At 45.7% G+C, this 22,773-nt stretch overlaps 1 protein-coding gene across 1 annotated transcript in view; it reads right to left on the minus strand.

Moving 5' to 3' along the window:
* The window catches only part of GAK (cyclin G associated kinase), a 398,389-nt gene that overhangs the window by 356,106 nt on the left and 19,510 nt on the right, over positions 1 to 22,773 (minus strand). The window contains exon 2 of the mRNA XM_030194468.1: positions 5,434 to 5,495. Coding sequence (XP_030050328.1) covers positions 5,434 to 5,495 — 62 coding nt within the window. The remainder of the gene's footprint in view (positions 1 to 5,433; positions 5,496 to 22,773) is intronic.

Below are 22,773 nucleotides of genomic sequence, written 5' to 3' on the forward strand. Positions count from 1 at the left end.
CCCTCCATGGAGATAGGGACCATTTCAGGATTCAAATACATGCCAGACCCCGACATAAGCCAGGGATGTAGAGGACTTCCTGGAGTGAAGCGGGGTAGAAATCGCTATGGGAGAAAATCCGTGCTTCTCTAATCATTGCCTCTCAATGGCTGTAAAATAAACCAAAAGGGATCTGGGTCTTTCATCTCTAACTTGCCGTTGCTGGAGCAGACCTTGACCTTTTGGCATTGGGAGCGGGTCTTCCACCAGCAGATGCCAGAGATCCGCATACCAAGGTCTGCAAGGCCAATCCGGCACCACCAGCAAGACAAGATAAGGACAACGTGCAAACATTAAGTCTCTGCCCACCGACAGATTTGCTGCCTCCAGAACAACTGCAGGACTCCTGGTGCCACCGCTGTGGTGTTGTCAGACATCAATGACTAGTTTCCCTTCCAGAAGCAACTGAAACTCCTGCAGGGCCAGCTGGGTCTCCAGGCAGTTGATGGATCAGGATGCCTCCTGGTGACCTGGTGCACTGTGCCACACGTCCAAGATAATGAGCTCCTTAACCAACGAGACTTACACCCATGGTGACTACAACCCACTGAGGATAATCCAGAAAAACCTCTCTTGAAAGATTCACCAGAGTATTCCACCAGGCCAAACTGATAGGAGCAGGAGAAAACAAGGGAAGTCCTGAGAGGCTAGAGCCCACTGGGGCAACAAGGTGCACTGTAGAGGGCGCATTTGAGCCCTCACCCACAGCACCACCTCCAGAGTTGCAGCCATGGAGCCCATGAGCCCAGACCTTGGACTGTGGAAGCAACTGGCATCTCCATGCCCACAACTTCGCCGCACGCTCCCCCAGAAGGAAAACTGTTCACCAGCTCATGTCGAAATGGTCTCCCAAGTATTCCAGAATTTGAGACAGTGTGAGGTGGCTGTTGGGCCGATTCACAACCCAGTCCAGGTACGGGTGAACCTGAATCTTTTTGTGCTGAAGATGCACAGCCACCACCATCATCACTTTAGAGAATGTGCACGGCTCCATAGCTAGGCCAAAGGCCAAGGCCCGAAATTGGAAATGCTGCCCCAGCACACAGAAGCGCAGATATCTCCTGTGGTGAACCAGAGTGGGAATGTGGAGATAAACCTCTGAGGTCCAGGGAATTCAAAAACTACTCCAGCCGCACCGACAAGTTCAGAGTCTCCATCCAAAAGTGCTGGACTCTGAGGCAAGTGACGACCCCTTTGATGTCCAAGATGGGACGGAAGGAACTGTCTCTCTTTGGGACCACATATCAGGCCAAGCTCCATAAGAGATATGGGTTCCATCACTCCAAAAGCGCAGAGACACTGCAGGGTGGAGGCAACAGCCTGTTGCTTCAGGACCTAGCCACACGGAGAGGCCATGAAGGCGTCAGGCACCAGCCGGGCAAACTCCAGACAGCACTCCTTGCCGACCACCTCCAGGACTCAATGATCTGAGGTGACACAGGCCCACTTGTCCAGGAAGAGAAAGACAGTCTGCCTCCCACCTGGATGAACAAGGGCTACGGTGCACCCTAATTGGGCCAGATGGGTAGCCACCGTTTCCCCTGAGGAACATGCAGCACTGACTCTCTTGGGGCTGCAAAAGGAACCCTTGCTTGAAAGAGCTGCCTCGGCTACCCCCCCCCCCCCCCACCTCCTCCCAGAGCACAGAACCGTTGAGCGGACCAAAAACGGTCTGCACCCCTTGGAAGCAGGAGCACTGCGCACTCTTCTGCCTCACCTCAGATAGCCTTAAAAGCTGCACCTCCACCATTTCTTCCCCCCCCCCCCCCATGCAGCTTCACCAGATCTTCTCCAAACAGCAAGCACCCCCTAAAGGGCAGCCGACAACACCTTCTTGGAAGCTGCATCTGCCACCCAGTGGCAAAGCCATAACCAATCAGTGACAAACCATTGAAGCAGCCACTAACAGGAAAGCCAGGTGAAATTATAAAAGGACATCACCCAAAAAGGATGTCAGATTCTAGGCAAGCCACCTCGGGGGACTGCGGGACCTTCTGCAACCACTGCGGCATTGCCCTCACTACATAACCACCACAGATGGCAGCCTGAATGCTGAAAGCCTCCATGGAAAAGGTCAGGTGGCACTTCTGCTCCACCTTCTTGTTATGGAGCTCTTTAAGGCCTGAAACCCCCTCGGACCAGCAGAGCGGTCACCTTCATGAGCGCTGTAACCAGGATGTTCACCTTAGAGTACATCCAGCACCTGTTGATCTCCCCTAGAGCAAAGGTATAAAGGTGATCAAGAGCCCTGGCACCCTGAAGGAGGCCCCATCATGGTTCTCCCACTCCATCAGAATCATGCAGACAAGGGCCATGTGTAGAGAAAATGCTTCGGTGTTTTTTTTTTTTTTTTGGGGGGGGGGGGGGGTCCCACAAGGTCCTTCAATAGGTCACCTTCCACAGGGTCTGCAGCCGAAGTACTGAGCATGGAAAGGGCCCTAGTAACCTCAATGAGATGAGACAATTCCTCTCTCTGAAAGGGACAAACCACGAGACTGCTCCTCCTTGTCTTCCCGAGGTGGAGGCAGGTTCCTCCAAATCCGCAGGGGAGACTGGGAGCATGAGAGGACCTCCAAGTCCTCTCCCACATACTTTGAGGGGAGCAGTGCCTCTGGCACCCTCACCTCAGTCCTACGTCTTTTGGAACCCAAACCAGTGCCCCTTCCAGGCCACACTGAGTTCCTCCAGTAGAGGGAGGTCCCAGTCCAACTGCACCAAGCTCTGGAGTCAAAAAGCCCCCAGGGCCCCAATGGACCCGGGGGGGGGGGGGGCCATCAAAGAGGAAGATCCCCACTCCCTCCACCCTAAAAAAATAGAAGGTGAAGTCCCTTGTTGCTGAGAAGCAGAAGATGAAGAATAACACAAAATGGCCGGTGTTTCTGTAAATGGCATCAGGACCATGGATCCTGATGCCTTGGCAGGGAGAATTCAAATTAACTCTGGTGGCCCCCTACTCCCCTCCAAGGCCATTTCCAAAGTCAGAAATGACCTGTCATGCTGAGGGCACATAGAGCAGGTTCTTGCAGACCGTGCAGTGCCTAACAGCCACCATGCCCAACCACATGGCAGGCATGCACAAACCTGCCTCCCTGCCTCAGCCAGGGATTTCCTTGTTCTGGGCTGCTCTCTTAAAGCTGCAGCAGCAGTTAAAAAGCCTTATTAAATGTAATAGAGAATAAGGCTGACCACAGCAATTTAGACCAAATTTAGCACCTGGGAGCTGCAGAGGTAGCTCTTAGGACCACACCCGAACAGGGTGAATGGGCAAGAGGGGTGGGAAAAGATGGAGACTTGTACCTCTCAGACAAGATCCCATGAGACCAAGCCGGAGCCTCACCCAGTGACACTAAGGAGTGCAACTGGGTGCTGCGGAGCAAAGTTCCGCGCTCAACCAGGTAAGATCAGACGCCGTGAATCTGGGAGCAACTGCTAGGCTCAACCACACCGTGCAGCCACAGCCAGCAGAGTGGGGGGGGGGGGGGGGGGGGGGGGAAGCTAAGCCAGGGACAGGAGCAGTATTAGCCGACCTACCACCTTGCTAGAAGGTAGCAAAAAATACGGAGGGCTAGATGCTCTAAACAATCGTTCGAGCCCTTCCCTTACCGATTCCCTTAGCGAATCGGTAAGGAACGGGCATGCATCAAGGAATAGGAATGCAAATGAGCTGCTCGTTGTAGCTCACTTTCATTCTATATTCCATCGTTAAACAGTCGGCCAGTCGAGCATGCGCAGAGCAGCCAAGCGTTATGCTGGCTCATCTGCGCATGCCAAGGACGTCCCTCGCTCCCCCCCCCCCGAGATCGCCGCCCATCTCCCCTGCATTGAAATGACGGCTTCCCGCAGCCCCGGCCTCCCCGCCATCCGAGGCACCCCTGAGGCACCGCCCCCGCCGCCCCCCTTGAGGTCGTCGTCGCCGCCACTCCCCCCTCCCTTACGTCAGATGAGGGCGGGCCAGGGAGGAAAGGAGAGAAGTCCGAAGGGAGGCGATCAGCTGTTGCCTGTTCCAGCGCCTTCACACGGAGGTGAGATGCGCTGTGAGTGCCCGGCCCGGTGGCAGACGGAGGGGGGTGGGTGGAGGGGGGAGCGGTGGCGGTGACGATCTCAAGGGGGGTGGCAGGGGCGGTGCCTCGGATGGCGGGGAGGCCAGGGCTGCGGGAAGCTGTCATTTCAATGCAGGGGGGAGGGGGATGGGTGGTGATCTCGAGCGGCGGCAATCTCGGGGAGGGGGGATAGGCAGCGATCTCAAGCAGCGGTGATTTCGGGGGGGAGGGGGCAAGGACATCCATAAAGGACGTCCATACGCATAGCTTGTCTTTTTTTTTTTTTAATATATATAGTGAAGGACGACCTCGGGGGGAGGGGGGGGGGCTGAGCTAAACGCGCTGTGAGAGACTTCCAGGTCTCTCAGCTGAGTGAAGCACGTCCATAAAGGACGTCCCTGACGAGCACTTTTTTCCCCAATTTTTTTTTGTCACATTTCAATCCCGCGCAGCCCCAACGACAGGTACAGACCTCTCATTAGATTTTCCAGTGTTAAGGCAATCGGAAAAGGTTAGTGCATCTCATTACAATGGGGATTCTATACAATTTGCTCATCTGCATTCCGTTTTCGTTAGCTGCTACCGTCGTCAAAAAATGGCCTTTAGTGCATGCCGGGGTTTACTACTTGCTCATTAATGGCTCGTTAAGTTTAGTGCATCTGGCCCTGAATTGTTCCAGGGAGCACCACACATTATCCAGCAATGTCCCTGATAGAATTCAGTTTTCTCTACCTCCATCTGCTGGTGGGGGGGGGGGGGGGGGGGGGGGCAGGTTAACAACCCATTGGTATTGGTTCAGAACATTGGAAGCTGATACAAAGAAACTGAATTTTCATTCAACTTATTCAGAACAAGCATGTCATTAATGGCATCAGTAAAACATTTTCCATTCCCCAAACTGCAATACAACAGTTGTGAAATCTTGATATACTCTGAAAAGTAACTCTTCATTCCTCTCTGGTAACGTTAAGTTGACAATAACTTAGAGGCATGTTTACTAAAGCTCAGCATGTGCCAAGTACTGTGCTGCCCATTTTACTCCTATGGGCCATACAGCACTTTATTATTATTATTATTATTTGTTACATTTGTACCCCACATTTTCCCACTTAAGGCACACTACACTTCAGTAAACATAGCCCTTAAATAGCTATATTTTATATTTCAGATATAAAAATTCAGTTCTCATGTTTGAGCCTGCCATGAGTGGGAAAGCGCGGGGTACAAATGTAACAAAAAAAAATACCTCGGAAAATTATCCTTCCAAAAGCAATTCTAACTAATAATACAGAAATGAAGGAAATTTGAAAGAAGTTAGAGGGCTTGCTGTTTCACGCTATTCAATCTCCATTACCTTCAGAGCATATTCTTTGCCACTTTCAAGGTCCTGAGCCTCATACACAAAAGCAAATCCACCTAAAAAAAAAAAAGGCATTTCATTACTAAACTGTTTTGCACCTATATGACCTGAAATATAAAATAATTTAGACTTCAACAAATTATGGGTCACATCAATTATTAAAAAAGATTTTCAACAGATAGCCACTTAAAAGCCTTTACAATCATCATTGCCCAGGTTGATTTCAGAGTTCTAGTGAAGCTTATCAGACCTAGCACTGCATGCTAGATCACCACCACAACATCAAAGTAGCAAAATCTGTGTGTGGCCAGCTACTTATGAAAAGTGGTGGATTTAAATACAAAAAAAATAATAATAAAAAAAAGTTGCCACTGGATTTCTGCCAACTGTAAATAAAGGCCGACGGACAGATGATCAAAAGCAAACATGGACACTAGAGGACAATAGCACCGTAGTAGTGCCCTCGTTTGCTCCCAATGATCAGATCTGGCAAGCACATGTGCTCGTTGGCTCTGAATGCAATGAGTATGCAACTGCATGCTAAACAGGGCATTACTCATTCCTCCCCAATGCTCAGCAGGCAGTGCGCCAAACAAAGGCGGTGCTCCTGCGGGGGGAGGGGTAAATAGGAGTATCACCAAGCGATGCACTCAACTTACAGAATACTATCAGTTACACGAGTTGTGTGGCACAATTAGTCATGTCAACTTACTCCACTGACTGTTAAGTGGATGCACCTACATTTTGGCATGCCAATGCGACTTTGCCCTAGTATTCTGTAACAGATTAGTTTATTTACTTATATTCTGCATAATAACTATGCGGATTACAAAAGATATCTCTCTATATAAAACGCACCTCCAACGTTCTAATGAAGCCTCACTTACCCAACATTCTAAAAGTGAAGGGGGTGAGATCGCTTTGTGTCTGCCCCGCCCACGCGTCAAACGTGATGACGTCGAGGGCGGAGCAATGACACTCAACCAATCGCATCGCTCGGCAGCGAAGCGTCAGGGAAGGAGGCGGCGCTCCCGACGTCTAGCCTTCCCTTCGCTGTGTTCCGCCTTCTTCTGACGTCAAGGATGACGTCAAAAGAAGGCGGAACACAGCGAAGGGAAACCTAGACGTCGTGAGCACCGCCTCCTTCCCTGACGCTTCGCTGCCGGAACCGCCACGGAGGTAAATTTAAAAGAAGAAAAAAAACAAACACGGATGTTGGGGGGAGAGAAGAGGGTGGCCAGTAAAGTAGAACAATGGGAGCGGGAGGCCAGGGGAGAAACGACAGCATGGATGTGAAGGGGGGGGGGGGGGGAGAAGAGGGCGGGCCAGGCTGGGACATGGGAGAGAGAGGAGCATGGATGCGAGGGGGGGTCATGGAAGGGAGAGAGGGGACTTGCTGGAAAAGGATAAATGGAGGCGGCAGGGGACAGAGCAGCATGGATGCCCATGGATTGGGAGGGCAGGGCTCAGGCAGAGAGGGGAATTGCTGGAAAGGGATGAATGGAGGGGGCAGGGGACAGAGGAGCATGGATGGGCATGGATTGGGAGGGCAGGACTCAGGGAGAGAGGGAAATTGCTGGATAGGGATGAATGGAAGGGACAGATGGGCATGGATGGGCATGGATTGGGAGGGCAGGGCTCAGGGAGAGAGGGAAATTGCTGGAAAGGGATGAATGGAGGGGGCAGGGGACAGAGTAGCATGGATGGGCATGGATTGGGAGGGCAGGGTTCAGGGAGAGAGGGGAATTGCTGGATAGGGATGAATGGAGGGGACACATGGGCATGGATGGATATGGATTGCAGGGCAGGCCTCAGGGAGAGAGGGGAATTCCTGGATAGGGATGAATGGAGGGGACAGGTGACAGAGGAGCATGGATGGGCATGGATTGGGAGGGCAGGGCTCAGGGAGAGAGGGGAATTGCTGGAAAAGGATGAATGGAGGGGGCAGGGGACAGATGGGCATGGATTGGGAGGGCAGGGCTCACACTCGCTCTCTCATATACAATGTCTTTCTGACTCTCACTCTCTCTATCTCACACTGTATCACATTCACTCTCTATGTGCCACACAGTCACTCACACACTCGCTTGGTCTCATACACTCACTCTCACAGAGAATCTGTGTCTCACACACACTCTCTCTCACACTGTGTCTCACATACACACTTGCACACACTCTCATTCTCACACACACACTCTCTCACAAACACACTCACACCCAGACTCACTCTCTCTCTCACACACTCACACTTTCACTCTGACTCTCAAACAGTCACTCTCACATACACTCTCCCAAACATACACACTCCGAGGAAAACCTTGCTAGCGCCTGTTTCATTTGTGTCAGAAACGGGCCTTTTTTACTAGTATATACATAATAGCAAAATCAATTTACAACATTAAAACTAACAGAACAAAACATTAAACCACATTCTAAATATCTGGTCTGTGCAATATAGTCTCTTCAGCCAGTGCAGCACCCAGGCTTTCAAAAAGTTGGCCTGGCTAGCTTCATGCCCTTTGAAAGAGCTGAAGGGGGATTTGAACTCAAGTCCCTTGGTTTACAGGCCATTGCACTAACCAGTAGACCCTTCAGGGCAGTGGTGTGCTGGAACCGGCTCGCAACCCCTTGCCAGAGCCGTTTGTTATTTTTTTAAAGAATTTTGGGAGCCAGTTGTTATTCTTTAACAACTGGCTCCTAAAATTTGGCCTGGGGTGGCTCGGGTCCCTTCCTGAAAACATCAGCTCCAGCTGCCTGTGGCTTGGAAGTCTCACTTAGTTGTTCTCCTCCTCTCCGCAGCGGCAAAACAAACAAAAAAAAGCTGATAAAAAACATGCATGGGGCCGCAGCCCTGCGTGTGCCCCTGCCGGTTCCCTTCCTCCTCCCTCTCCAAAACAGGAAGTTACAGCCTGAGGGGAGGGAGAAGGAAGGAAGCCAGCAGCGGCGCTTGCAGGGCTATGACCCCATGCACATTTTCATTCTGTTTTTTTTTGTTTTGCCCTCCGCCAGTGTGACGATCACAGCTCGTGGTTCCGTTCAGGCCGCCACAGTAAGGAAGCCGGCAGCAGTGATTGCAGGACTGTGGTTTAAGGTTAGACTGAGAACAGGAGGTGCATGATGAAGTCAAGTAACTTCATTCCAGAGAGGTTTGTCTCTTTTTTCATCCCTGTACATTCAAAACAGTCCTTTGAGCTGCTGCATCCATGTTGTCGTTCTTTAATGTTGGTAGTATTTTTATTTAATCTCAAATATATGTTCAAACATGCCAGCTTGTGCAGCATACAAGATGTACACAGAGGAGGTATAACAGTGGAATAACTTTTAATAGGTAAAGTAATAATTTGTTATAAATCGTAACTAGTTTGCCATTTGGAGGAGGGGCTGGTTATAGGGACACTAGCATGTGTTGTATTTGTGCAGAGATTTTTTTTTCTCCTGGTAAAGGGTCATTAAAACAGGCATCATGTTATGAGAATCAGGTGCTCAACATCCAGAGTTTCTATTTATTTACCTATTTTAAGTTATTTATGACATTTATATTATCCCACATTAAACATGAATTAGATTGAAAACTGGAAGCATTTAAAATCTTTTCTTTTTTCCTGTGCCTAGATCAAGAGATAGTCGGCATCCCTGCCAGCAAAGGTATGCCTACCATGCCCACACGGGGGAGGGGGAGTGAGGAATGTGTTGCCCCCCCAATGCTCCTCAGCCCCCCCCCCCCCAAATTGTACAGTTGGCTATGCCCGGAGAGAGAGACTATTGTTAAAATCTTTCCAGCACACCACTGCTTCAGGGGCTAATGCTGACGTCCCACGAAGCACAGACTTCAGAATTAGCTGCTGACCAGGGTTACTTTACTTTATTTAAATCAAATTTACTATACCACCTTATCTGGAAGGCAGTGCAGGGCAGTTTACAGACAAACACTTATTAAAAAGGAAAAGGAAAAGCAACAAGGGACTTTTTGGTGTCCAGCTTGGCCCTCTCGGACAGCAGATTACTGTCTTTGACACGGACCTGAATCGGTGGTTGCATAAGCACAAGGACTATCTACATAATGCTTTCTCCATCAAAGATCATTATGCTGTCTGCACCTCTAAAAAGACCAATCAATGGGGTACGCCCTCCCCTCCTTCGTTCCAACCTGTGGCTGGCACATCCTCCTCGTTTTCGGAACCAATCTGGGAAATGGTACTGAAGGAAATATGAGCGGCCAAGTCAGAGATTGGGGACCTTGTGGTGACCATTTTGATTCCTTGACAGGCCATATAGAGGCCCTCCAGGGAAAAATGTTGGAAGCAGAGGATGAGTGAGTGAAAGATCGCAGTGAGCGGTCTCGCCCTCAAACACGATTGGAGGCTCTCCAGGATAAGCCGAAAGACCAAGAAAACCACAGTAGGAGGGTGAATCTGAGGATAAATTGGTATACCTGAGGGGGGAAGAAGCTCTATTGGAAACTCTTATGTGAATGCTTTCCTGATACACCCTCTCAACCTCCTTATGAAGTCAATAGAGCACACAGAGAACTGAGACCTCATCTGGATATAAAAACTTACCGCCTGGCACTGGTGGTTAAATTGCTGAGGTATCAAGAAACCAAATTAGTGCTCCGGAAAATGCATCAAACCTGATCCTGACAGTTTGATGGGATGGACGTTTGGGTCTTTCCAGACCTGTGTCAAGACCTTGCGCAGACAAATAACTTTTGCAGAGCTGGCATTTGGTGTCTTGCTAAATTGGTACTTACAGTGGATGGCAGGCGTCCTGTCTACCCCTAAGAAGGCTAGAGCCTTTATTCAAAAACTGACTAAACCCATGGCCGGAAAGCTCCCTCAACACAGGCAGAATCCAGCAGGGAACGACTCCTTGTGCTCCTCTATTGACTGTCAGAGACCTATTAAGCAGAAGAAATCCCGGTATGCACTTCCCACAGCGAGGGGAGCTGAACGGAGGGTCAGCTTAACATCAAAGATAGAACCCTCAGAGGACCAAGGCTCAGTGCAGAGTGATGGGGAGTTGCCTCCATCAGAGGAGGCAGAGATAGCTAGTGCTCAACTAGTCCTAGGCCTGGCAGAGACCCAAGTGGTCCAATTCAGCTCCGCAGGGGTCTCGCATGGTGGGTGGCCAGTTATGTAGAGTCCCCCAACCCCAGCTAAGAAGGTGGGGGTGAAAATTATTTTTTTTAAAGGGCTGCAGATAGAACAGAAAAGAACAATTAAAGATTCAGAGGGTCAGTACGTGCTGGTAGAACTGGTGGTGGAGCATCAACCCATGCTATTATGCAATATTTACGCTCCTAACCTTTATAATAAAAAATAACTCGCTGCTCACACATATTCAGTCCTTTGCTTCCCTCCCTAGACTTCTATAGTGGGGGATTTCAATCAGGTTGCAGATTCCTCCTTGGGCAAAACTCACAGGATATGCCCAACAGAGCATAATGGCAATTCTAAAGGTATACCTCTACTATGTGAGGTTTTGGATGTCAGACACCTGTAGGGTTCTGCACCACTCAGAATGTGATTATACTCATTTATCAAGCTTCCACTCTACAGACTCCAGAATAGACTACATGCTCATTTTGAGAAACTTATTCGTATGGGTGGTGGAGGCAGAGATTGGTCCCATGGAAATCTCAGATCACGCTCTAATTTGGCTCAGGCTACAGTGAGGTGCTATGCCTAGGGAAAAGCCTCTTTCGAAGTTTCCCCATGAACTCTTTCATGATGATAAATTTAGTGAATATCTCCTCCAAAATAGAGACTTGCATGGGAACGGGGTTTGTGGGAATCCCGCGGAATCTGCAGAGTTTCCGCAGGGACGGAAGCAGTTCTGCAGGGATCCCATAGGGTCGGAAGAGTGCCACTTATCTTTCCGGTCGAGATCTTCCCACCCTGACCAAACCACAAAAGCAGATGCTGAATGCACCAATAACAAAGGATGAGATTTCAGTAGTGATTCAGCAGAGAGTAAGTTAGGGAAAGCTCCCGGACCCGACAGCTACTGAGCCAAATTTTATAAACTGTTGCAGACGTAGCAGATCCTCTAACACCACATTTCAATGCTTTAATAGCTCAGGAAACCTTAACCAGCATTTTAAATCAGGCCCAAATCATAGTTATTACCAAAACCAGGGAAGGTCCCGTTGATCCTTGAATCTTATAGACCTATATCTCTCCTATGCTGTGAGACTAAACTTCTCGCAAAAATTCCAGCCAACCACCTGATGGCCGATCCGCAGGTGGGATTCGTTAATCACGTCACCAAACATATCAGAACAATTTTGATTTCCCTAGAAATGGTCTGGCATTACTCAATGCCTTCTCTGCTTGTTTGATGCAGAGAAGATGTTTGACAGGGTGTCCTAGTGATTTATGTATGGAGTGCTTGGGACATATGGTTGGTTTTGTTTTGCAAGTCTCGCATAGACTCGTTTCCTTTGGTATCATGTCTTTTTCAAGACGGCTTTCCAAATGATAATCATTGACTACATCCTTCTGTGATTCCCTTTTTGCTGAAACACAGGGCTGTGTCAGGTCTCTTGAAGAATTAAACTCTTATTTTCTCAATCAAACGTCCTGCTGTTATCCTTATGGAAGAGCCTTACTGGTTACACTACTCTTTTCCTGTGTGAAAATGCGATAGACCAGAAATAAGACATGCCACAGTATCCTGGACAATCTCCAATGCCCTGACACTGGACTTTACCAAGCCCAGCTACAGAGCATTGCAGTAATCCAGACCGCTCATAACCAAACTCTGAACTATCAATTTAAAATCATCCACAGGAATACAACCCTTCAGCCTACTTAGCATCTTTAGTTTTAAAAAATGTACTCTGTACTACCTATCCAATGTGCAATTTAAAATTCAGTTGAACATCTACGGTAACTCCTAAACTATAAAACAAACTTATTTCTCATAAAGTTTAATCGCATCTGGGATCCGTTCCTCACAGCATTCACCCAAACATATAATTTCAGTTTTTTCCACATTTAGAGGTATGTTTACTAAGGTGTGTTGAGGTTTTTAACACGTTTTTAGTAAGGGCACGTTAAACGCTAACATGCCTATACATTTCTATGGGCGGGCGTTAAAACCGCTAACCTGCCTATAGCGCACCTTAGGAAACATATTTTCTATTAAACAGTTTGCTAGCATACCAAAAACTGATTGTATTCGCACAACTGCATCTTCTATAGATGTGTCAAAGGGAAGAAAAACTAAATATTGTCTGCATAAACCCTACAGTGAATGTTGAGGACTCAGACAACACAACAGTATTAAATAGGTGCACCTAAGTGCCATTATAGAAATGGTGCTAGGTGTGCCTCATTGTGGTACCTACATCTTGACATCAAGAAAAATGTGAATGCACTACCTCCATCATATGTAAATCTCTCTCATGTATACACATTGTGGGTATCTTGCAAGTCATCATTTCTCACCTTTAACAGGTGTTATCCTTAGACAGCAAGATTGATCAAGTTGTGTTCTCCTCCGAAATTTTTGCCAGCCAGGTGGGGGAAGGGAAGTACTGAACAGTATTAAAAACAATTTTCTGTTAAATTAGCCAGGCAGCTCACCCATTCAAAAGGTCCTGGGGAAAGCACTGATCAGGCACACAAGTGTGTGACATCATACAGCAAGGCGACAACACAAGAGCTCTCTCAGAGATTAACTAATGTAAAAGGTTCTAAGCGTGTATGACCCTTTTCACAGACAGGCTTCTCAGTTCCACAGCTCAAGACTGAATTCGACACTTGTTAAAGTGATGGAAATGTAAGCAAAGATTGAACAGAAAAAAACCTGCTATAGGCGAGAAAAAATGCTTTTTGTCAACAAGCAGGATTTAGTAATGCACACAAATGAGCGACTCCCAAGCTCAGGGATACTCATTTAGCAAGACCACCTTTCAGACCCTTGTATTCATCTTAAGAGCTACTTTGTTGTGATGAAACCAAGTACATGGAAACCAAGGCTTGAAATTCACTTATTATTCTAGCCAAAAGTAATCACTACTAGCAATCATTTCCAGATGACAGGCTTGAGTGAAGTAGACTCCATCTCAGAAAGTAGTTTCTTTCATGGTGGTTTGACATGAAAAAGCCCTTTAATTAACAAAGAAATGCTTTAATATTGAGAAGGTGAAGCCTATCAATGGGGACATAACAGGCTGATAGTGGACTAAATTATATTCTGGAGGATATGTGCGACCCTAGTCAATAGAGATGGTATAGGTACTACAATATGGCATCATGGCTAGTTGTGAAACACCACATACACAGCCCTCTTCCATTTGAAAATGTAGGCATACCTGGTAGATCATTTTCTTGCAGCAAGCAATATATCTGTTTTAAGCATTGGGAGGCCTGGAGTGAAAAGTTAAAAAAAACAAACAAACAAACTGCTCAATTTCCACAAAGACATGACTAGCACTTTCAGATTTGGATGACGGGACCCTTCTTCAAATATATGAAGACTGCACAGGGGAATAAATTGTTGGAGAAGAAAACCAGCTCTGATGAGGCTAGGAAAGCGATATCGCAATAATTGTATCGAGCTTCTTAAAACCTGAGCTGGATCTTTGGTATGGGAGTGGGGTTGGGGTATTCAGTTTGGGGAAGGGGGGGGTCCAAGGCCAGTTTACGGCCAGCATATCCCTTGCAAGATGATCTGGAGATCAGCATACTGAACAGAGATAGCTTTGCATTTGTGCTGTTAAGGGGAGATATGATAGAGGTCTATAAAATGAGTGGAATGGGGTGGACGCGAGTTGTTTACTCTTTCCAAAAATACTAGGACTAGGGGGCATGCGATGAAGCTACAAAGTAGTAAATTTAAAATTAATCTCAGAAAATGTTTCTTCACTCATGTAATTAAACTCTAGAATTCGTTGCCAAAGAATGTGGTAAAGGTGGTTAGCTTAGTGGGGTTTAAAAAAAAGGTTTGGACGACTTCCTAAAGGAAAAGTCCATAGACAATTATTAAAATGGACTTAAGGAAAAGCCACTGCTTATTTCTAGGATAAGCTGCCTAAAACGTATTGTACTTTTTTGGGATCTTGCCAGGTACTTGTGACCTGGATTGGTCACTGTTGGAAACAGAATGCTGGGCTTGTTGGACTTTTGGTCTGTCCCAGTATGGCAATACTTATTTACTTACGTACTTATGACCTCCCCTTATTTATTGAAATAAAAATATTGCAACCTGAATAAGGACCTAGCGATCTTGAAGACTCAAAAACCCAAAGGGTGTAAAACATTGCTCAGAGCTCCAAAAGATTGATATGGAGTAGTCATTTGGACTACAACAATGTCCCCCGAGTAAATCAGGAGTCAAGATGGGCTTCCCAACTGATGTTAGAAGAGGAAATAGGTGGCAGTGAAAGAGCTGAGCCAAGGTGAGAAGTTAACATTTAAAAATATCAGTGCTCCAAATGAAACTCACGTGGATTTCTATCAAAAGGTGGAGCAGGAGTTATTGGGTATGGTGCAATGGGAATTGATCATGGGGGAGGGGGGAGGTTCAACATGACTTTGGAAGCCAGTCTGGACCACACCAAGAGGTGAGGGGGGGGGGGGGGGAATTCAGCTCCAGGCACAGAAAAGAATTGAAGCATCTGTTAAAGGCCTTTAATTTAGTAAATCTTTGGAGGTTGCATCATGGCCCAACATAATTGAGGAGCACTTTTCCAAAATACACTAAATCCATCAGCAGCAGTTTTGAGAAACAGTCTTCAAATCTGTTCTAAAATGAGTACAATTCACAGTAGCTCGAAAGGAAAGCGGTAATTTGTTCCAATGAATTGCTGCCTGGTAAGAAAATAAGGTTGTGGGATGTAGGGGGCATTGCCCGCACCCACTCAAACTGCATATGTGGAAGGGGAAAGGGATATGTTTTGGTTTTTTGGGGTTATGGGTGGGAATTGTCTTCCCTGGTGTGGTGGTAATTGGTTCAGTTCGAATTGTCCTAAGGTGGGAACTGTCCAGATGGGAATTGTCAAGGTGGGAACTGACCTAGAACCCCATCCTTCCATCAGCTTGTTGGCCAACTGGAAAAGCTCAGCAGTCTGATCTGAAGGGAGAGAGTCTGCCAGACCAAGTGTACTGTTTATCAGAGACTCCAAGTAATACACGTGTAGAGCTGGTAGGACTGGATGCTGGAAAAGCGCATCATGGCCTGAAAAGTCTTCCTCCCAAACAAATCCAAAAAGTTCTGGCCTCTCACCCCAGGGATGCCAACGAATGAGACAGAGAACTCTTGGCCTGTTTGAGAGTGGATTCGATTACCATGGAGTCGTAAGGCAGTTGGGGCCCTCTATAATTGGGGAGCTTTCTGAATATGATACTGTGTATCTACCTTCTTGGTCATGACTTGCATCGTGAGGGGAGATTCCCAGTTCTTCAACAGTGCATCCTTAAGGAGAGGGTGCAAAGGCACAGTGACCCCTCCTTAGGAGGGAGACTTATACCCCAGAACAGACAGCATCTCTGCCCTGGGCTCTTCCTCCATCTCCAACTTAAAATGGGATGGCTGCAGCTATCTCCTTCACAAAACTGGTGAAAGAGCACCTCTGGAGGAGATTTTTGCCTCTCTTGAGGAAGTGAGGGTTCAGATGGGATACCATATAACTCCTCCGAAAAGTAATGTGGATCCTCATCTGATTCCCAAATCTAAGTCAGACTCTTTCTCATGAAGATCAGGAGGGCTTAGTTTGCACTGACCTCAACCTAGTGGAACAACGTCCACTCTCCGAAGAGCCTCAAGGTGCAGGACTTCCCTCAAACTTTGGGGAAGCTTCCTCCCCCGATGTAGGAGAGTGTACTGCATGTCTAGACCTCGACTCAGACATCATGTGAAATGTCAAGAGCAAGGCTTTTTGTGAGGAATAGAGTGTACTGGATAGAGTGTAAGGAGTCAAAAGATTAGAGATATCAGCTACCTACAACTCCTGATTACCTTTGTAGACCAGATGTTTGAACTTGATGCATGAAGAGAGAGATGGGTTCTGAGATTAATAATGGTGTGACATGATCAAACCGACAGGCATTATGAACGAGCTTGACTGTTAGGGATTGAACTAGTTTAAAGGATTTCAGGGCTGACAATGGTAAACCAGCATTGAGAGCATTACAGCACTTTAAATGGGTAATGACAAGTGTGAGTATCAAGGAAAAAATAGTGAAGGGGCAAGATAGAATCCATTCTCTTCAATCAGTGGAGTGCAAAGAAAGGAGGACTCTAGGACTGAGTTCACCTGAAAACTAAAGGATAATTTACTATCAAAAAGCTACTCCTAGAGTTTTGATATGGTCATTATAATGGAATGGGTGGGAACTGAGTACAGGTGGTGGGAAAGTTGGAACATATAGATTAAGAAAGTGAATGGTTTCACATTTTGAAGCATTAAGAAATAATTGATTGAACTTAAGCTATAAGGATACCAAATGTGGGCTGAGGCAGGAAATAGAAAGCATAAGAACTGATGCTGTTGGGATAACAATACATACTGCAACCTTGTGATTGTTTTCTTCGCTCCAGTACTAACAATCATTCAATCAGAATTAGGGCAAGGACAGAGTATTGTGGGACTCCGCAACCAGAGGTATAATGAGAGGAGGCAACTGATTGTGAATAAACTTGGAATGTGCTGTCAGAGAGATCAAAACCAATACATAGACCACACTAACTGATACCTACTTCAAAAAAGACTTAAGTTACTTAATCAAGTGCAACTGAAAAACACTCCTTGAACCAATTATGTTATATCCATATAAAAAAATAATTTAAAAAAAGAGACACTGCTCATGTGACCCGCAGGGCTGTAGGGAGGCCAGCACAGTTTGAAGAAACAATTCGGCCTACGCAAGCAGAGGAGGAGCTGAGACTGTGCAATTGTGTGTGTGGGGGGGGGGGGGGGGGGGGGAGGGTGTGCCATGTGGAGGGTGGGCCATGTGGAGGGTGGGAGAGAGAATGATAGCTGGGGAGAGGATGAGAACATGAGAGGTGAGGATATGTGCCTGGGGGGAGGAAGAATGAGAGGTGGGGGTACTGCATACAGGAGAAGACTTTGGGGCAGAATTAGGAGTTTTGCTGGTGTTAGAGGGAGAGAGAGCTGCAGTTGGACAGAGATGGATCTGGAGAGGCTGGAGCCTGATGAGAAAAAAGGCAGGAGGATATTTCAGGCCTTATGAGGCGGCAATTCTATGCAAAAAGAAAAACAAAACCTACAAATGAACAATGCAGATTTTGCTAAATTTTATGCAGAATTCCCCCAGGAGTATCAATGTATTAGGTCATAGGTTCAAAGCTAGCTACAGTTTGCAAAAGGTTTGCAAAGCTAGCTACAGTTTGCAAAAGGTGCAAAGGAAAGCAACAAAAATGGTATGGGATTTGCATTACAAGACGTATGAGGAGAGACTTGTGGCCCTGAACATGTATACCCTGGAGGAAAGGAGAAACAGAGATGATATGATACAGACATTCAAATATTTGAAAGGTATTCATCTGCAAACGAACCTTTTCCGGAGATGGGAAGGCAGTAGAACTAGAGGGCATGAATTGAGATTGAAGGGGGGCAGACTCAAGAAAAATGTCAGGAAGTATTTTTTCACGGAGAGAGTGGTGGATACTTGGAATGCCCTCCCGTGGGAGGTGGTAGAGATGAAAATGGTAACGGAATTCAAAAATGCGTGGGATAAACATAAAGGAATCCTGTTCAGAAGCAATGGATCCACAGAAGCTTAGAGGATATTGGGTGGCAGAGCCGGTGGTGGGAGACGGGGCTTGTGCTGGGCAAACTTCTACGGTCTGTGCCCTGAAAATGGCAGATACAAATCAAAGTCAGGTATACATATAAAGCAGCACATATGAGTTTATCTTGTTGGGCAGACTGGATGGACCGTACAGGTCTTTCTCTGCCGTCATCTACTATGTTACTATGTGATATTAGGGGGCAAAATTAAATGTATAACTCAGACAAAAATGAAGACATAATGGCTCTGTACAAGGTGGTGAGATTTTATCTAGAATTCTGCACTGAGCTATGGATACCTTACTTGCCAAAAGCTGGAGAGGGTCCAAAGAAGGACTACCAAAATGGAACAAGGTCTAAGGCCATGTGAAATGAGGTACACCGATTTAGATCCTTCAGCCTAATAGGGATATCAAACTTCAATCCTGAAAGGCTACAATTTGGTGTCCATAATGTGTATGAGACAATAGGATATAGTAGAGGCAGTACATAAACATTATACATATATACAACTTTGAACATGTGGGAGTGGAACAGGCAAATATTTTCTATTAAAAAAAAAAACCTGTCAAGCTATGTATCTTATATAACACAAGTGGAGACAATCTCATTTCTGGACACTCAAATGACTAAGGTAGGAAATTTGTTTCATAATTCTATTGCTAAATTACAGATAGGAACAGTTGATTTAAAAGAGTTACCACTCTAGATATTTGTAGGAAAATATGCCAGTTCCTGCCATTGTGGTGACTATGTACGACTAAAGTAGAATTTAAAAATTTGAAGAACCATTAAGGAATGGTTTCACAATAAAATATATTCAATTACAGTCAATAAAGTATACAAGAGCTTTTCATGCCTCCTCTACTTTATGACAATAACTAAGCAACATGTGTACGTATGCTGCCATATTCACAAGTTTTTGTCGTCAAAAAAATCACGCTGTGGTACTGGGTTATACTATAAGCTTATCATGCTTTTTCAAAACCTGTTCCCTGCCAAGGTTCACCTCCCAAAACAGAAATCAGGGATTTTTTTGATTTGCTCCTCAATGAGACATCAATGCCATTAAATACTGAAACGTGTAGGATGCCACCATACTTTAAAAGTTCATCCATAGCTTCAGGTTTGTCATAGATTAACCAGGACCAACTATAAAGCTTGAGACATGGTTTATGCTGTCATCTGCCCATGCAAAATGATTTACACAGATAAAACTAGCTGTCAAATTAAAATCCATCTCATTGAGCATTGCTCAGTGAACTACTGATCTAAATAAATGGAACTCATATTGGATATGGACATCTAACTGAAGTCATGATTTAAAATACTTTTCTTATAGAGAAAGGACCAGAGGGTAGTGATTTTTCAAGGTATTTGAGCAGATCTGAGCAGTAACATATCTGTAAATGGCAAATGCTGTGCTCCCAAGGATTTAAGATGGAGACTTAAGAGGCATATTTTCAAAGCACTTAGCCTTCCAAAGTTCCATAGAAACCTATGGAACTTTGGAAGGCTAAGTGCTTTGAAAATATGCCTCTTTTAGTGACAATTTTTCCTTTAATTTCACCTAATTACATTCCCTTAAAGCCAAAGGCTGTGCCGCATCTTTTGGCTACTAGGCAGATGCTAGAATAGTTTCTTCTTAGAGTCAAGCAGTATACCAAGAATCTTATTATGAGCATGCTTTGATTTTGTGTAATTCTAGTTTTCTCCATGATGAAACCCCATACTGGGGCAAAACTAATGGCCAGGTTAGAGAACAGGACTACACTTTTTGATGCAATGCAAGGGTTATCTGTTGGCTTCTCAAAGAGCATTTTTAGTATTTGGTCTTGGATGAAATGATCCACCTATGAGAAGATATTTAAGCATAAACCATGGTCTTATCTGCTAATTTTCTTTCCTTGAATCTTAACAGATCAGTACAGAACCAATGGGTTATGTACATCATAAGAACATGAACAGCCATACTGGGTCAGACCAATGGTCCATCTAGCCCAGTACCCTGCTTCCAACAGTGGCCAATTCAGGTCAGCCTGCAGATAGACACAGAGATGAATATGCAAGCTCTGTTTTATAGAAGGGTACTGTCTTTTGTTTAATTAAAGCAGTGCGAACTACATGCCTTTTATTTTTTTTAGTGTTTTTTTTTATGCATAGGAGGAATCTGGGATTTTAAGTAAGACTTCAAAAAAAACCAAATATCAATAAAGTGCTCACCCCTTCTCATCAAAAAAGGGAACAAACAGAATATAGGGAAGGAAGTTTGGACCGATCTAGTGAAAGGAAAAAAAAATTAGCAGGTAACACCAACATTTTCCTTCCTTATCATCCACATCAGACTGGTCCACAGCCAACAGAGTATAGCAAAGTACCCCTAAAGTGGGTGGGGAACTGAAAACCCTGCTCTAACGACCTCAGGACTGTTGAGTTGGAAACAATTTTGGGAGGAGTCTGAGTTGGTTACCATTCCATCTTCAAAATAAAAACTTATAACATTTATAACATATGGTTAAATTTATCATTTTATAGTTACTGCCCTGATTGATGATATACCACATTCCTATCAATCAGGAATGAGGTATATCAAGTTTTTAAACAATTGCTTTAAGAACTACTCCAGAATTTCCCAAATCACTTTTAAACCAAAGTTATGCTCAATGCCTTCATCACATCCTCTGGCAACAAACCCACAGTTTGATTGTCCTTCAAATTAAAAAATTATTTTCTCCAGTTTCTTTTTTTTTGAGAATATCTTTATTGAGTCAAAGGCATAACAGTTGCAGTAACTTCATTATTCAGACATCTGAATACAACGCTAGTCGTACAACAATGTAGTTTAGTTACACGTTTCTTCAAGTGCAACAAAGAAAAAAAGAACCGCTAACCAACAGCAACAGTGCAACACTTAGTAGAACCACCCCTGACCCTCCCTTTTTTCTTTTTTTTCCCTCCCCCCCCCCCAAAACATTAATGTAGAAAGAAAGCCTCCTCTTACTATTTCCCCCCCCCCCTCCCACCCCCGTCCACTCTGAAGCCTAGATATCTGCTCCTTGTATATGTTAACCAATAGTGCCCATTCTCCATTTAGTACCATCAGGAGCTAGGAAAGTCATTACTACTCGCTGCACCGCCCTCCCCCTGTTACAGATCCAATAAGGGTACATTTCCAACCTGCTCCCACAAGGCTCTATATTGACCATGTCCCAATGAAGTAGAGAACTTGAGGGAGGCTATCACCCAGCTCGCCATTTCTTTCATAATTCCCATCCACACCCCCAGCTGCGGAGGGGCTTTGTCCACCCAAGCCATCAAGATACTTTTTTTCACTAACATCGTAGCTACTAAAATGAATTTACATTGTGCTTCATTCAGACCCTGTTCTCTTAATCCTGCAGAGCTGCCTAAATACACTACTGAATAGGACCACTCAAATGTTCCTCGTACAATGCGCTCTATCTCTTTCAGCGCACCTGTCCAAAGCGCTGCTAGCTTAGGGCATTCCAGAAAGGAGTGGAGCAATGTTCCTACGTTAGATTGACACTTAAGACACCTGTCATCTGGCCAAAGCCCCATCTTATGACCTTTGTCTCTTGAGATGTGTACCCTGTGGAGGATGCGGAACTGAATATCTTGCAGCGCTGCATTAGGTGTTAACTTAGGAATCTCCCCAAATACTTCTCCCAAGGATTCTATGGTCACACTATCCCCAATGTCTTGACTCCAATCTTCTGCTAGTTTCTGAAAATAAGCGGGCTTCTTGTGTTTCCTAATTACCTGTTGCCACTGTGATAGTTTGTTCAGCGGAGCAGGTATCTGCTGGAATAAGGTATCTAACTTCTGAAACACCACCGTCCCCCCCTGCTTCCTTTCTATTGTTAAGACATAGTCCCTCACCTGCAGATATGCAAAAAATTGAGAGTTCGGAACAGTCCATGCGCGCCTGACCTGCTCAAAAGAAGGAAATTGATCTTCACCCAATTGCCTGAGATCTCCTATATAGCGACACCCATTCGCCTTCCATGTTTTAAATACGGATGCCTCCATGCCCGCCACAAAGCCCGGATTACCTATCAATGGCAGAAATGGACTCACCCCTCTCTTAGCTCCTCCCAATTCTTTCCACCATCTCCAAGCTCTCCGTATTGCCATGAAGTATGGGTTCTTCCCAACCTCTTTCATTCCTCGAATCGACCCAGACTCTAAGACCGCAAATGGCTCATAGGGTGTACTCCAGCTTGTCCAGAAATCTGCTGGTGCGAAAAAATCCGCCCCCGAATGCAATTCGTGAATCCACCTCATAAGTGCAGCCACATTGTAGGCTCTGATATCTGGCAGCCTAAGTCCGCCATTCCCTCTATCCAAAGACAATTTGGCAAAAGAAATGCGGGGTCTCTGCGCTCGCCATATAAAAGTTGTTACTATACTTCTGTACTGTGTTTCTTCTTTTTTCCTCAGCCACAATGGCACCATCTGCAGTGCATATAATATCTTGGGTAATAGGACCATCTTCACGAGCGCCACCCTACCTGAAAAACTCACAGGGAGATCCTTCCATTTCCCACATAGTT

This window comes from Microcaecilia unicolor, chromosome 2, assembly GCF_901765095.1.
Source record: "Microcaecilia unicolor chromosome 2, aMicUni1.1, whole genome shotgun sequence".
In the NCBI taxonomy this organism is placed as follows: Eukaryota; Metazoa; Chordata; class Amphibia; order Gymnophiona; family Siphonopidae; genus Microcaecilia; species Microcaecilia unicolor.